The 15,457-nt window shown below is 45.9% G+C and overlaps 1 protein-coding gene across 1 annotated transcript; it reads right to left on the bottom strand.

Moving 5' to 3' along the window:
* Positions 1–8,960: 8,960 nt before the first annotated feature.
* LOC124526924 (neutrophil gelatinase-associated lipocalin-like) lies at positions 8,961–12,526 on the bottom strand. Its single transcript, XM_047100126.1, has 6 exons — positions 12,389–12,526; positions 11,736–11,872; positions 10,259–10,338; positions 9,996–10,115; positions 9,674–9,775; positions 8,961–8,980 (listed from the first exon to the last, which is right to left on the bottom strand). The coding sequence occupies exons 1-6, from the start codon at positions 12,524–12,526 to the stop codon at positions 8,961–8,963; spliced, it is 597 nt and encodes a 198-aa protein (XP_046956082.1).
* Between the last annotated feature and the right edge of the window lie 2,931 nt (positions 12,527–15,457).

Below are 15,457 nucleotides of genomic sequence, written 5' to 3'. Positions count from 1 at the left end.
CACTCAAGCTCTGTCTCTTTCTCTCAAAAATAAATAAACTTGAAAAATTAAAAAAAAAAGAAGAAGAAAAGGGCAATCTTATCAATAGTCTAATCTCCAGAAGCCTACAGATTTAGTTTCCTGGAGCCCCTATTAACACCCTATCCACCATCGTTATGTGGGGAAGAAAAGGAAGAAGGAAATGGCAGGTAAAAGTTAAATTTCCTGATACTCTGCAGCCAGTACTTGAGGCAAACAGAGTACAACATTTCTCCAGGAACCCCTACCATTCCTAACGTTAATGCCTTACTAGAGGTAAAACACCCTTAGCCTGACCTCAGGTATCTAAGGAGTCCTCATTAGTATGTCAAAGTCCTTCTGGAGGCCTCCCTCCCTTTTGACTTTACTTCCCCAACTTCATAGTATACAACCTCAGTGCAGCTCTTTCTGCCCACGGGTCCTGTCCCCATAATTTAATAAAATCACTTTTTTTGCACCAAAAACATCTTTGAGAATTATTTGTTGCCCATCGGCTCTGGAAGACCCCCACTGCCCTCCCCCCTCTAAAACCTCATCTTTAGCGCCCAATGTGGGGGTCTGAGTCTTTTCATCTGGACCTTGAGCTTTGGTGCAAATTTGATAAGTACTTTCTCTTTTCTTCCTTTATTCTTATTTTAGGAATTTCAAGGAGTATGATCTTATTGCAAAACTTTCCTGTCCATTGCTCAGTCTCTAATCCTCTAGCCTGTGGCTACTCTACGGGGAGAAGAAAGCCGGCCTGGAAGTGAGTACCCAGGTCAGAATGGTAAAAATACCCAGATACTTGTGCCCTCTCCTTCTTCCTTTCCTTATATCTTTTTGTCTGTCCTGGGCACCGGACAGCCACTTATGTGACTAGAACTGCTACCAATCTTAAGACTCCCATGTGAGGTTTCCTCCTCATTGGTCTTACGTGATCCCCTCCAAATCCCTGTTCTAGCCATTTCTGGCTGTGGGACCTCCCCTGTTGCTGGTGAAACCAGTACCTGATTGAATTAAGACTCAACTGAGGACCATTTCCTAGGAAGTTAGCTCTAAAGACTGTAAGTGTTGGAATGTCACTTAGATCAAGATGTGATTCTGTCTTAACTGTTGTTGGTCAATGTTCTCTACTACTACTTAAATTACAAAATTGGGCAATTCCCCCTTGTAAAATTTTCCCAGTGTTTTCCAGGGGTTGAAAACGGTGGTTTCTTCAGCCTTCCCAGCAAGGCAAACTAGGCCCATATGCTGGCACCTATTTGTGGCCTAGGATGCAATGGGAAAGCAGAGGAATGCCAGCCAGCATCCCTCCCACAGAGGCCCTTAGCATCTTGTCAGTGATCAGAGTGATTTGGTGCCAGGTACACCTCGGGTTGCTTTGACACCTCAGGAACCTCTGATATATCCTTCACAGGGGACCCCACCTGTGAGTTGGGTGAGATATTTTGTGGTAATTGACCCTCTCTACTTTTCTCTCCCTAGGAAAAGGACGGGAGCTTCTCCTCAGTCGCCAAGGACTGTCACTTGGAATGCCTTTTTAACCCACTGGAAACAATTTGGATTGCAAAATTTAGGAAAGGATTCATGTCCTGTAACTGTGCATGGCCTTAGTAGGGTCTAGCAGTTAGATCTCTTCTGCAGGAAACAGAATCAATGGACAGAGGTACCCTAGGCCCAGTTCTTCACCTAAGTCAGGACCAGGACCGAAAAGCCTCTTGCAGAATGTATTTTCCCTGATGTGTTTTGGCTAGTAAACTCCCTCCTGACATAGTGGATGCCCTTTTGGCCTCCTCCTAATGGAACTCAGGTGCTAGAGGAGACACAGGCCATCCCTGACAAAGGGGATGCTGACTCTCTCTGTTCCTCCCCCTAATAGATGTGGGGACCTCTCCCTCATTCATTTCCTGAGTTAACAGCTAAAGTTGGAGCCAACTATGGTTAGTCTACTTCAGGATGTGTGCTTTAAAGAATATTTCCAAGCAGTTGCCCAAACTTCCTTTGTTGCTGAGAAATGTCGATCTGTACATAGACTCCCTATTTCCACTTTGGTGGAAATAAAACAAACAAACAAACAAACAAACATGTGGTCTCCTCTTACCCAGCTGACAAGGTGTAGAACCAGGAATCCTCTTTCTCTGCCTTCTGGCACTTCACCTTTTCTGCCTTCCCCTCCCCCGTTCTCCTGTTTCTACATCACCCCCTGTGTGACCTACATAACTGGCTTCTATACCATCCTCCCACCTGCGATGTCAAGAAGCAATGAGCACCTCCTTGGAGCACCCACTTCAGATTCCCCCACTGCTGTCTCAGGTGAAAAAGGGAAAATGGGCAACAAACTGATTGTCCTTTAAGTGGACGCAGGTGGAACGTATTCAGTGTTTAAGCTTATTTATGTTTGTTGGTTTATCTAAGATAGACTTGTATTTAGAGTTATCAGCATTACATATGAAACTTTTTTTCTATCAAGGTTTCCTAAAGGTCAAAGAAGCTCATGTTGTCTCTGTTGCAATTTGTTAGCAAAAAGATTAAAATAAAGGGTAATTTTGTGTATCTCAGAGTTTTCGTGGATAATTGTTAAGAGAGTTTTCAGAGTCTTTGATAATCTGACACTTGGATAAACGGGATTGAATTCATTGGATATCCAGGTCTTTTCCAAATAGAATGGAGTGCTAAAGCATTGGTTACTGAATGTAGGTTTTTGTTTTTGACTTCTTACTGCAGAGAAACTAAGAACATTTGGGTCTATTGGAAAACATGGTTTATGCTTAATTGATTCATGAATTTGCCATCTAAAGGATTCCGGTGTAACAGTTTACAAATGGTTACTACTTAGTCTCAGCTGGAGACCAAGGTTGCTAAGAGTCAAAATTCTGCTAAATGTAATTAAGACTGATGGAAATAAGGAAAGCAACTCTATATGTTAAAAAGTAGGAATGTGTAAAAAAGAGAGAAGGAATGGAAATATATTTTTTTTTGTTGCAGGTAAAAGAGTAATTTTGTCCTAAATGAGACTGGTTTGGAGAAAATGGCCTGGGACAAAATTTGAATGCAAAGGAAGGTTGTAGAAGGTTCATGAAGGGAAATCTTTGGAAAGGAACTTTATGTGTGGTTAGGACAGACTATGTTGCAATGAATGGGTTTTTAAAAGGACACTCGTATAAGGTTAAAATTCTGCTTTTCTCTCTGTTAAAAAACAAAGGTTTTTTTTGATGGTTCGGCTCTTGATATAATAATAATAATAATAATAATAATAATAATAATAATATAGAAAGGTTTGTTTTCTCTTTTGTCTGCCGGGAAAACCACAGCTTTAGGTTTCATCTTTATCATGTCTCTGATCATTAGTTAAAACTTCTCACTGTTTAAAGGAGCTAAGTTTTGCTAACAACTATATCACCCTACATATTTGCCTTTGGAATCTCTTATTGCCATCTTGGCTAAATAAATATTTTAAAGCCTTAAGATGTGAAATGTTCTCTAATCCTATTGCAAATAGCTGTATAACTTTCTACAGTTTAACAAACTTCCCAGGACTGAAACTGAAAAGAAAGTCTTTTTGACCATGGAGACCTTTTTATTTGGTATGTTAAGAGAAAAGCCCTGTTAAATAAGGTACAACTTAGATGATATTGCTTGGGTAAATGCTGTAACTGTTAAAATGTATATGCATTTACCAAAGTTTTAATATATTTTGGTAATAAGGTTGTCAATTGACATTCTGATTATTAAAGTATCATGTATCACAGATAACCAAATTTCCTTGTCAATTGTATCATAACGAACTCTCATCAGATTGTTAACCATGTCCATTTTTTAGTTTTGTCACTTATAATTATTGTACTTATTCTCTTACAAAACATGTTTCCTCTTCCAGGAGATTTATGAAAAGGGCTTTTAGGACAAATTCAGGTATTTGACAGCTTTAAAATCCTAAAACTACAATAGGTAAGAATGTCCAGAACTAAAAAGCTACACTTGAACTGAACAACAATTAGTAATATGGGACTAAATGAACTGAGAAAGGTTATAGTTTTTGTGACCCTTGTCGAAAACATTGCTGGATCTCTAATGTTTGCTCTTCCAGATTAAGGAAGCCTTCTCTTAAGATATGTATAATGTACAGAAATGTGATAAAATATCCCTCTGTAAATAAATTGAAACATCTAACTTTTCTCTCTACCTGAATGAACCCTCTGAAATTCAAAAAGTCTCAGTGAGTATACTTCCACAGCCATCATACTTACCTGCGTAAGTTCAGTGAGAATCTGTTCTCCCTGTAACAGTACACCATTGGAAATAATGTTTTTTGTTTGTTTGTTTGTTTAACAAGGCTTTGGCTGGAATGTCCAATTTGAGAGACATGATTAGACCTGATATGACCATGTGGCTTTAAGGAACTAAGGTTGACTTTATGAAACATGGAGCCAATAAAGCCCCTTGGAAATGTTGGCCTGATGCCTTACCAGCAGACTTACCAGATGAGTAAAGAATGTCACTTCTGGGCAGATGCAGGGACTTCAGGATATCTTGGGGACCTCCTGGAGAGGAATTTGCCCAAATCTACAAGTATTACAGGCCTGTCTGATGAAAGTACTTGGCTTGGCTTCTGGCCTGGAGAGGCCAATCAGTTCTGTCTCCAGTTCAATCTGGAGATTCCTTATAAAAGGTTCCAGCAAAGCAAACTTTAAAGATTCTTAGGATCAATCACTATTCTTGCTGAGCTTATGTAAATCATTAGGCAAAGTTTCTTAAAACTAGACTTGTTCTGCAAACGAATTAGTCTTGATTTGCTATCTGTGGAAATGAGGGTTTTTAGAGAGAAAAACTACGTTTCCATAACGCAGCTCTCTGGATGTTAATTTCTAGTTCTGATTGTCTTTAAATGTTTGCTGTTTTCCTAAACTAGACACCTTGAGCTAAACTTCAGAAAAATTGTCACAATATTTAATGTATAGAAAATTTTCTGTGCTTGTTATTCAGTGGAGACAATAATAAGTCCCCATGGGCATATGATTATTTAAATAACTGGAAAATGGGATGGATTCCTCCAATAATTGTATGCAAAGATTTTCTCACTGTAGACCTATGAATAGATAAAGACTATAGGGCTTTATTATTCACTGGAGGCCAGGTTAATTCCTAAATCTCTAAATATGCCAACCATATCCTCCCTCCACCTGATCTGACAGTTGCTAGAAACCCACTCCATGTAAACCCAAAACACCTGGTTTATTAAAGGATTGAAATTCTAATACAGCAGAGGATTTAACTCCAAAATGGAAGGACCCCTACTGGGTATATGATATACTCCCACTGCAATAAAGTTGGAGGGGAACACTTCATGGGCTCCTCTATCTAAAATAAGACCTATATGCCCTTGCCAGGAATTCAATGAGTAAATGAATCTGCCTTCTTATTCCTGTGAACCTGTGGAAGACATCAAACTTCTTTTAGGATGGTTGTACCTTTCTTTTTCATCTTCCTTTCCCAATTTCTACTAACAGTTCTTCCCTGCAATGGGCCATTCAAAAGGATCACCACAGACTTTCAGTTACAAACCAGAAAAACCAGATTCCTGCTGCCTTGTTCCCAGAAGCATCCGAGGATGTTTCAAGCCTAATACCTGAAAAATCTCACTGGCAGTACTGAGAGACACTGGATTTATAATCTGCTCTAACCATTAACCAGTATTTTTCTTGTTTTTATAAAAGTGCTGTTTTTAATTACCGCCTGGCTTACTAAACAAAACAGAGTCGAGATGATGGCCATACACCATGTGTTACACAGGTAAGGCTTTAAATGACTCTCAAAATACCATTATATTACTTAGTACTAAAATAACTCAAATTCATAAAACGCTTCTACAAAACAGAATGGCTTTAGACGTTTTAAGTGCTGCACAAGGTGGAACTTATACTCTTATAAGAACAAAATGCTGTGTATACATTCCACACTACAACAAAAATATTTATGGATTTCTTACTAACATGAATACTCAAGTTGGCACATTAAACAATCCCTCTCTTTCCTTAGTTATGGGTTAAAGTCTTGGACTGGAGAATTTTTGTTAGACTTTTAATGAGAGCTAATCTTTCTAGTTATTCTACTTAGGTTTTGCTGTTTTCTCCCAAGTCTCTCTGCTTGGTACCAAGACTCCATTACTACAATAACTTCAAGCCAACACATGATCCTTTCTACTCAAGGTGGTTCATACACATTGTCCACCTTGGATTCAGCTGGCTCACCTTAACTGCCCTGTATGTTCCCTAAGGGACCAATATTGGCCCATAGGTAGGGACAACTCTATGCCCCTACTCAGCAGAAAGAAGCTATAGAAGATGAGACCTTCTTCCTTCAACAGCCTTAAGATATAAATTGTTCAGGGGGGGATATGATGAGGGAGTGTGGAGCAATCTGAGGGCAAAACAGGCTGGCATACCCCCTTCCCCCAGGTGGAATATGTGTGGTATTCCTCAAACACTCCCGGCTACCCAAGTACAAAGGAAAGGTGTTTAAGTGCTTGCCATGGCGATGTAGGAAACTAAGACAAATGAAAAATTAATCCTCTTTCTGCCTACAGCCTATAGGCAAGTCCTGGAAAACAGCAGAGTGACGTAACTCTAGGAGGTCAGCTGCCTCCTTAATGACCCATTGCTAGGGGCAAAGAGAACCTTAGGTTACCATTTTCCCAGCTTCCAGGACCTGTAAGTCTATTTCCTTGATCTAAACTGCCATGAGTTATATGCTGGCAATCATATTCCAAGTTTATGACCCTGATATGCTGAAGGGTCTCATGACTGAGGTTTTATTCAATGGTAATAAGTGGTGTTTCCCTAGCAACAGGGAGCCCCTCAAGGTCCTGGAAATCTTGCTTCCAAAATACCTTAGAGACTTAATCTATCCCTGATGGGTAGGGATATATACTATATAATCAGTTACCCATCACAACCCCAGTGCAGCTCTTCCTGCCCCTGGGTCCTGTCCCTGTGCTTTAATAAAATCACCTTTTTGCACCTTTTTGCAACTTTGGTGCACCTTTTGCACCAAAGACATCTTCAGGAATTCTTTCTTAGCTGTTGGCTCTGGACCACCCTACCAATACCCCAAAGCTTCAATACACATTATAGATTATCACACACATATTTCTGGATTTATAACTGACCTGAATACTCAAATTGGTGCTTTAAGCAATCCCCCTCTTTCCTTTAATGATTGGCGAAACTCCTGGACTTGAGAATTTTCATCAATTACACAGGACTTTTTTTGGACAATTCTTTTTTCTATTCTAATTATGTTTTGCTGTTTCTCCCATGTCTTTGTCTGGTGACAAGACTCCATCACTACAATAACTTCAAGTCAACAGATGATCCTTTCTACTCAAGGAGGTTCATACTCATTGTCCACCTTGGATGCGGCTGCCTCTGCCTTCTGTAACTCTTCTATATATTCCCCAACTGATCAATATTGACTCATAGGGACATTTCTACACCTCTACTGAATAAGAAGTTACAGAAGATGAAACTTTCCATCTTCAACAACCTTAAAGATGTAAAGGTCAAAATGGTTTAGGGGTGTTATGTTGAGGGAGCAAAAGTCAAGCTGAAGGCCAAGTACAAGCTAGTATTACCCTCCCCCACCCCAGGTAAGATGTGTGTGACATGCCTCAGGCACTCCTGGCTGCCCAAGAACAAAGGAAAGGAAAGAAAACAAATGGTTAACTGATAGAGATCCCAGTCATGCAGGACATGAGTCTCCATCAGTTTACAAGTATCTTAGTAAATTAGAAGAAAAAGGCAATCTTATCAATAGCCTAATCTCTAGAAACCTATAGATTCAGTTTCCTGGAGCCCCCACATCACCCCTCATAGTAACATGGGGAAGAAAGGCAAGAAGGAAATAGCAGGTAACATTAAATTTCCAGATACCTTGCAGCCCATTGACAAATAATTGAGGCTGGCAGAGAAGACTATTTCACGGGGAAATCCCTACTGTCTTAATGTTAATGTTTTACTAGAGGGAAAAATATCTTAGCTTGACAATATCTAGGCCTCCAGTATTCTCTAAATCTTCTTTAGCATATTAACATCTCTTAGAAAACTTCCCTTGGCTTTACCTCTTCCATGGCCATGGTGTATAACCAGTCACTCCTCACAGTCCCAATATAGCTCTTTCTGCCCATGGATCCCGTCCCTGTGCTTTAATAAAATCACATTTTTGCACCAAAGATGTCTTCAAGAATTCCTTCTTGGCCCTTGGCTCCAGAAACCCCCCATCACCCCAGCACTTCATCACTGGTGAAGTGGGGGTGCCAGCAACTCAGCCCCCCAACCCTTTCCAGCTGCCTGGCTCTGGCTGGGCCTCTGCCATTGGACCATTCAGCTGGTGGCTGAATATGGGTGTGAGATGTGAGATGAGGCCCCTCAGTGTACTAGGAGGCAGGGGCAAGTGAGGGCTGCTGCTGGTGTGGGGTTGGGCCTGGAGTTGGGAGCTAGAAGCGTTCAGTCAGACTGGACTCTGCTTCTATGGCCTTCATCCCTTTCTAGGGATCACAGTTTCTGGGAGTGATGCTAATAGCCTGCCTTTTGCTCTTTTCCCTCTCAGATGGCCCAGAGGTCAAGGAACACAGAATGGGGACCGGGGGACATATGTTTATTTAGCAACCAAGGAGGGGTTCTGTCAGCTGGGCAGCTGGGGAGCAGCTGGTGGGCTGTGCAGTGAGAAGGGTCCCCTGGTTCTCTCAGTGGTTTCCAGGCTGGTGGGAACAGCTGGGCGGTACCCTGGGCAGACAGCAGTGGGAGGGGATGGGGTAGAGAGAGCCAAAGGGCACCTGAGAGGGAGTCAGTGGAATAGAGAGGGCAGCAGTGCTGGGCAGGTGGGACAAAGGCAGACCTGGGACCCCCCTCCAGCTGCACCATGGCTCCCATCAGCCCCCTCTGCAGCCATACTTACCGCACACTTGCTCATTTATCCACGCAGTCATCTGTGGGGGACAGAGTGGTCAGCATGGGCAGAGATGTGTTTGTGGTATCCCTGACCTCTAGGGCCCCTGCACTGCCTCTGGGCTGCCTTGGCCCTAGGTTGGCCCAGCTACAGAAGCTCTGGGGATCCCCTCACCGATGGTATAGCAGAATGATGGATGATGGTACAGGGGACTGAGGGAGAGGCTTGAGGACAAGAAGACCTGGGTGACACCCATTCTCCAAAGGAGGCAGGTGTGGCCCAGCCACAGTTCTGATTGGGCACCAAGCCTTCTGCCTGTTTGCCTGCTGAGTCCTGACAGACCCTCAGCCTTGGGGAGGCAATTGCGCAGGCCAGGCTGCCTGAAGACAAGGGCGCCTCCCAAGTCAGTAGTGAGCCAGCCCCAGGGCAAAAGGGAGGTGGCCCAGGAGAAACAAGCGTGGGCAAAGGGAGAGGTGACCAGGCAAGGAGACTGAGGAAACTTGGCCCCAGATGTGTAATTCTCATGTGGGCAGGCCTGAGCTATTGTGAAGGAGGAATATTTGGGAACCAGAACCCTGGATGTGGCAGGGTCTTCCTGAACCTGAAGTGGCTCCTGGGGCTCCAGTAACTGTAGCAGGGACCTGGGTCCCTCCTCTACCCCCTTCCCTAGTGAGGCAACATCAGACCTGGCTAGTCCCCAAGTGCCCTTCCTCTCTTCCCAACTGGTGACTACCGATGGGGATAGGGAAGATGATGTGGTCTTCGGTGAGTCCCAGGGATTTGGCAAAACTGATGAAGATTTCCTTCAGCACAGAAGGCAGGTCCTTGTTCCTCCCTGTGGCCAAGATGGCTGGTTAGTGGCTGGCAAAAGTTCCATAAATATTGTTGAACATGTGAATGAAACCTCAGACCCCTTTCTCATGAGAGGTTCTGTGGAAAGACCCCTGTCCCACCACCCAGGGACTCAGAGTAAAGGGGATGTGAGGGCTGGATGTGATGGGCCTCTTTTCCCCCAGCATGAACAAGAGCCAGGTCTCAGAGGGGGTAAGACGCACCATAGAGTGTAACCTTGATGTACTCCTGGTTGTTGAAAACTTTCTTGAAGTACAGTATGGCAAACTGGTTGTAGTTTGTGGTCACCACTCGGGTAGTGTAGTTCTGCGTTCCAGTATAACCTGCATGGTAGATGGTGAGGGATCAGCATGCCCTGGCCAGGCAGAGGGAGCTATTGCTTCCTCCCTGGCCTCCACAGTTTGGTGTCTGCATGGAGGGGCAGGGAGGTCTGGGGCCCTGGAGATGCACCCCACTCAGGACTCACGCTCAATATTGCTCAGGTTGAATTGGCCTAGATGCAAATTTGGGATGAAAATTTTGGTCCAGTGGTCACAGCTCTGGTCCCTGTGCAAAAAAGAGATGGGTGGGTAAGAAGGTGACAGCCCACCATGCCACAGCAGGAGACCCGCACCCCACCCCTGGTATGGGCCTGGCTCTTTCCCACTGAGCCTATCCCTGCCTGTCCCTGCCAACTCTGCCCTGAGTCACCTGACCTGCTCAGACTCTCCCTCCAGCACCTGTTGTCCTACCTTCTTCTGGGCTGTTTCCCCTTGGTCGTCTTCCCTCTATACTGTCTTCCCCCACATGTGGCATTTGTCCCTTATTCTTTTTTTTTTTTAAACTTTTTCTCGATGTTCATTTTTGAGAAAGAGAGAGACAGAGCAAGAGTGGAGGAGGGGCAGAAAGAGAGGGAGACACAGAATCCAAAGCAGGCTCCAGGCTCTGAGCTGTCAGCACAGAACCCTATGCGGGGCTCAAACCGACAAACCATGAGATCATGACCAGAGACAAAGTTGGACACTTAACCAACTGAACCACCCAGGTGCACCTGTCCCCTATTCTAATCTTGTAGGCTCCTGCTGTAACCTCTCCTGGGGGAATTACCACTGAGGCTCTAATCTGCTGGACACCAAAGACTCCCTTAGTTGTTGGGCCAACCCTGACCTCTCACCTGTGTCCCATCTGGTCCCATAGCACCCGAGGCCTGATCTCCCCACACCTGTGTTTCTTTCTTCTGCTCTTTCCATGACAGATGCAAGAGCCCCACCCAAGTAGAGGGCCAGAAAGTGAGAGGAGCTGGATAATCCTTGGCTCCTTTCTCTAGGTCCTAATCTGCCCCCACTCTGGTACTCTGGTCATCTCCCACCTATGACTTGATCAGCCTCCTGGGCTGCACATCATCATTCCTCTTCCTGCTGCAGCCACACCCACTCCTCACCAGTACCTGAGGCCCCCCGACACTGTGGTCACCGCCCCTCTCCAGACCAGTCATCAGCTCCTGCTCAGGGCAGCCATGAGATGTCTTGCTGTTTCTTGAAGAAGTGGCTCTCTCTGACTCAGTCCACCAGCCCTGTCATGAAGGTCCCAAACCTCCTTCTCAAGGCCTGATCCACAGATCACCTCCCTGGAAGCCCTTGACAAAGCCCTAGATAGGATCTCAGGCTGGATCCAGCAACCCTCCCCCCATTTTAGGATACCCCGAATTCTCTTTGTCTTGTCACTGATGACCACCTTTGTCCATCCCCATTACTGTTCTGTGTCTGTGTCTGTGTCTGTGCTGAAGTGACCAAGAAATGTTGATCTAGTGAATGAAAGAAGAAATAAATACAGGGATCCAGCATAGGATGAATGATCATCTTTCAGCTTTGGTCACCCCTTGGCTATGTCTTCAGTATGCCTCTTGGACTCCCAGGGCAGCCCTCTAGGCCCCACATGTTCCCCTAGTAGGTGGTAGCTCTCACCAGACCACGGTAGAGGTGACATTGTAGCTGTTGTCTTCGTTCAGCACGTAGGTGGCAGTATACATCTTCAACTGGCTGTGTTTTTCTTTATTAAATCCGTTCCCTGCCAATCCTAAGACGTACCATTTCCCCTGGAACTACAATGGGAACTGATGATAGAGCAAGAAGAAGCCCCAAGGGGGCCTCCTGCTCCATCCCTGCAGGCACCTCTAGGCAGCCTACCATGAACAAGATGTCCCTCACCTGGGCTGGAGGAACCCAGACTGGCCACACAGGCTGCTCTGATAAAGCCAGGAGAAGCTGGAGCCCATCAGGACTGGCTGGAGCCCTGAGTGTGTCAGGGACAGGGTGACACTTGGCAAGTGGCCAGCTGGCGACCATGAGTCTCAGTTTTCTCATCATGTAGAAGGCCTGAAAATGTTCCCACCTTGAGTGGACTGCAGGGATTATGGAAGAGAGTGTGACCCAGTGTAGTTCGGTTCAGCTGACCCTCTTGTCAGCAAGGTTGCATACGGAATGGGGGCATGAAGTGTTCCTACCATGAGGGAACCCAAGGGCAGACTGAGCTAAAGCCTGAGCCCATACTGCCTTTCCTCTCCTCTATTGACACTCTTTCCAGGGCCTGCCTGCAGCTGCCCCTCCAGGTCACTTACCTTCTCATTCTGGAAGTCAGATTGCAGAGGGACCCTGAGTAGAGGTGGGGCTGGGATAGGGTTTGGGGTGGAGTCCTGAGCTTGGGTCTGCAGGGCTCCCAGCAGGGCAAGGCCCAGCCACACGAGACCTAGGGTCATGACTTCAGGGCCAAAGAAGCAGGCAACATTCCAGATGTTACCTGAAAGGGGATGAGTGAGGAGCCTTCTGGAGGCATGCTATTTATGGTCTCTGTGTCCAATGGCTCACCCCAGGGTGGAGCGACTTATCCTTTGCCAAATCCTGGAAGGGTGAGGCAATTGCCAGCAACTCGTGCTGAGGATCATGGCAAGCTCTCTGCCCTTCCCCTCAGGTCAGGATTATGCAAGATGAGGGGCAGAAAGATCCAGGAGGCTGGAGGATGCATTCCCCATATCTCCACATCTCTGGCAAGGACACTGACTCCCTCCACACTCTCTTCTCCCTGGTTAGCACTGTGTGAGGACAAGGGTCTCTGATCTGGACCAGCTGTCATCTCTGACCTCCAGGAGCCTCTCTCTGGGGCCCAAGTGCAGGGTGGGGTAAGTGTGGTGGGACCCCCATCCTGCACCTGATGAAAGCAGAGAATGCCTCAAACCAACAGAGCCCAAGCTGCTTTGTGCTTCTCCAAAGGGACAGGGAAAGGGAGGCAACCCAAAGGGACATTCCTGGTAGGGAAGGACAGAGTGTACCCTGTGCTGCTCATGGAGCCCAGATCCTGGCCCTCCCAGGGACCCACCCTAGGCCGTGGCACAGGGTGAAAAACCCTTCCCCTCCCCCTACCACCGAAGGCCTACTGGGGAATGTTCCTGATGAGGGAACATAAGGCAAGCTGAGGGGAAAACACATGCTAGCATGCTCCCCTCCCGCCAGGTGGGATCTCTGTGACATTCCTCAGGCACTCCTGGACACCCAAGACCAAAGGAAAGGAAAGAAATCAAATGGTTAAGTGATAGAGAACACAGTCCTCCATCAGTTTACCTATGTCCTAGTAAATTAGGAGAAAGGGGGAATCTTACCAAGAGCCTAATCTCCAGAAAACTACACTCCATTTCCTGGAGTCCAAATATCGCCCTCCCTCCATAGTCATATGGGGAGCAATGGCAAGAAGAAAATGGGAGATGGAATTAAATTTCATTATGACCTGCAGCCCATTTTGACAAACACTTGAGGCACACACAGAGTATAACATTTCTCCAGGAATTCCTTACTGTCTGAATGTTAATGCTTTGCTAGAAAGCAAAACAACCTTAGCTTGACAACATCCAGGCCTCCAGTAATGTGGGAGTCTACTTGAGCATATGAAAATCCCTTTAGAAACTTCCTCTTGACTTTATGTCCCCCAACCCCATGGTATATAACCAGTCACTCTTCACAACCCCAGTGTAGCTCTTTCTGCCCAAGAGTCCTGTCCCCGTGCTTTAATAAAATCACCTTTTCTGAACCAAAGATTCCTCAAGAATTCTTTCATGGCTGTGAGCTTTGAATCCCCACCATTCCAGAGCCCCATCATTCCCACCATGAATCAGCCCCTTCCCTCCTCCACGTCCCATTGGCAGGGTGAACCCAGACCTCAGCTGGCCCTAAGGGACTTGGCCTCTCTTGTGGGCCCAATGAACTGAAACCCCAAGCTAGGCATGCAGCCACAAATTGGACAGCTTGCCATAGCAGAGCTCTGAGGCTACAGTCTCTGTTCCTTCCTGGTGGGGGGACAATGGGAACATGCATCTACACGGTGTGAAATGGGGTGGGGGGCTCAGGAACCAAGGAGGGCTCTCTACCCTGCTGCTCTGGACACTGGGGACTTTGGGTCACAGTGAGTGCAAGGACTCAGCCTCATCCTTGAGAGATCACTGATACCTTCTGCCATCTCTGGCCATAGTCTTGACTGTGGAGCCCAGAGCTAGGACTGGACCCCTAGAAGTAAGCTCCTGTCATGGCTGATCCTAGCACTGTCCTGGAGGGGGAGGGGCAGTTTCCTCATGGGGGCTTGGTTGTCCATGGGAGGCAGTGAAGGGACCCAGCCCCCAGGACAGTATCTCCTAGATGTCACCTCGAGGGCCAGAGGTGATGGAATGCCTGACGTGATGCTGACCATAGGGCTGACAGGCTTCAAATGACACTCCCAGAAACCTCATTGGCTCTGTCACCTGCTGGAGGGGAACCAGCTCCCCTCACATGGGTTTTGTGCGTGGACCTGGAGATAAGTTGACTCTGGGTGAATAGGGAGCATTATGTACAAGCTAGAACCCCCCAGCCCCCACTCTCAGGTGGGATATGTGTGACATTCCTCTGGCTGCCCAAGAACAAAGGAAAGGAAAGAAAACACATGGTTAACTGATAGAGATCCCAGTCATGCAGGACATGAGTCTCCATCAGTTTACAAACATCTTAGTCAGTTAGAAGCAAAAGACAATCTTAGCAATAGTCTAGTCTGGAGAAGCCTATAGACTCAGGTTCCTGGAGCCCCTATTAACACCCTCCCCACCATGGAGTTGCAGGAAAAAAGCAAGAAAGAAATGGCAGGTAAGATTAAATTTCCTGATACCCTGCAGCCCAGTGACAAATAATTGAGGCACATACAGGGTACAACATTTCCCCAGGACCCCCTACCATTCCTAATATAAATGCCTTACTAGAGGTAAAACAACCTAAGCTTGACAATAGCAAGTCCTAGGGTAGATTAAGAGTCCTCTTTAGCACGTCAGACTCCTTCTGGAGGCCTTCTTCCTTTTTGACTTTACTTCCCTCAACTTCCTAGTATATAACCAGTCACTCTTCCCAACTTCAATGCAGCTTTTTTCTGCCCATGGGTCCTGTCCCCATGTTTTAATAAAATCTTTTTTCATTTTTCACCAAGACATCTTCAAGAATTCTTTCTTGGCTGTCAGCTCTGGAACCCTCCCCACCCCACTCAATAACCTCACCATTTGGCCTCCAATGTGGGGTGTGGGTCTTTTCATCTGGACTCAGAGTTTCAGTGCAAACTTGGTGAGCACTTTCTCTTTGCTTCCTTTACTCTTATTTCAGGGGCTTCTCAAGGAGTCTGGTCT

This window comes from Lynx rufus, unplaced genomic scaffold, assembly GCF_022079265.1.
Source record: "Lynx rufus isolate CCGP_SWC_20201006 ecotype Redwood Valley unplaced genomic scaffold, mLynRuf1.p SCAF_10, whole genome shotgun sequence".
In the NCBI taxonomy this organism is placed as follows: Eukaryota; Metazoa; Chordata; class Mammalia; order Carnivora; family Felidae; genus Lynx; species Lynx rufus.
Note: the sequence above shows the minus strand (reverse complement) of the source record. Positions and strands in the feature narration are given on the sequence as shown.

Coding starts and splice junctions, on each gene's coding strand:
- LOC124526924 (XM_047100126.1), bottom strand. CDS start 12,526: ATGACCCTAGGTCTCGTGTGGCTGGGCCTTGCCCTGCTGGGAGCCCTG. Junction 11,873..12,388: donor CTGACTTCCAGAATGAGAAG/GTAAGTGACCTG, acceptor TTCCCATTGTAG/TTCCAGGGGAAATGGTACGT. Junction 10,339..11,735: donor GTCACCTCTACCGTGGTCTG/GTGAGAGCTACC, acceptor TTTTTTGCACAG/GGACCAGAGCTGTGACCACT.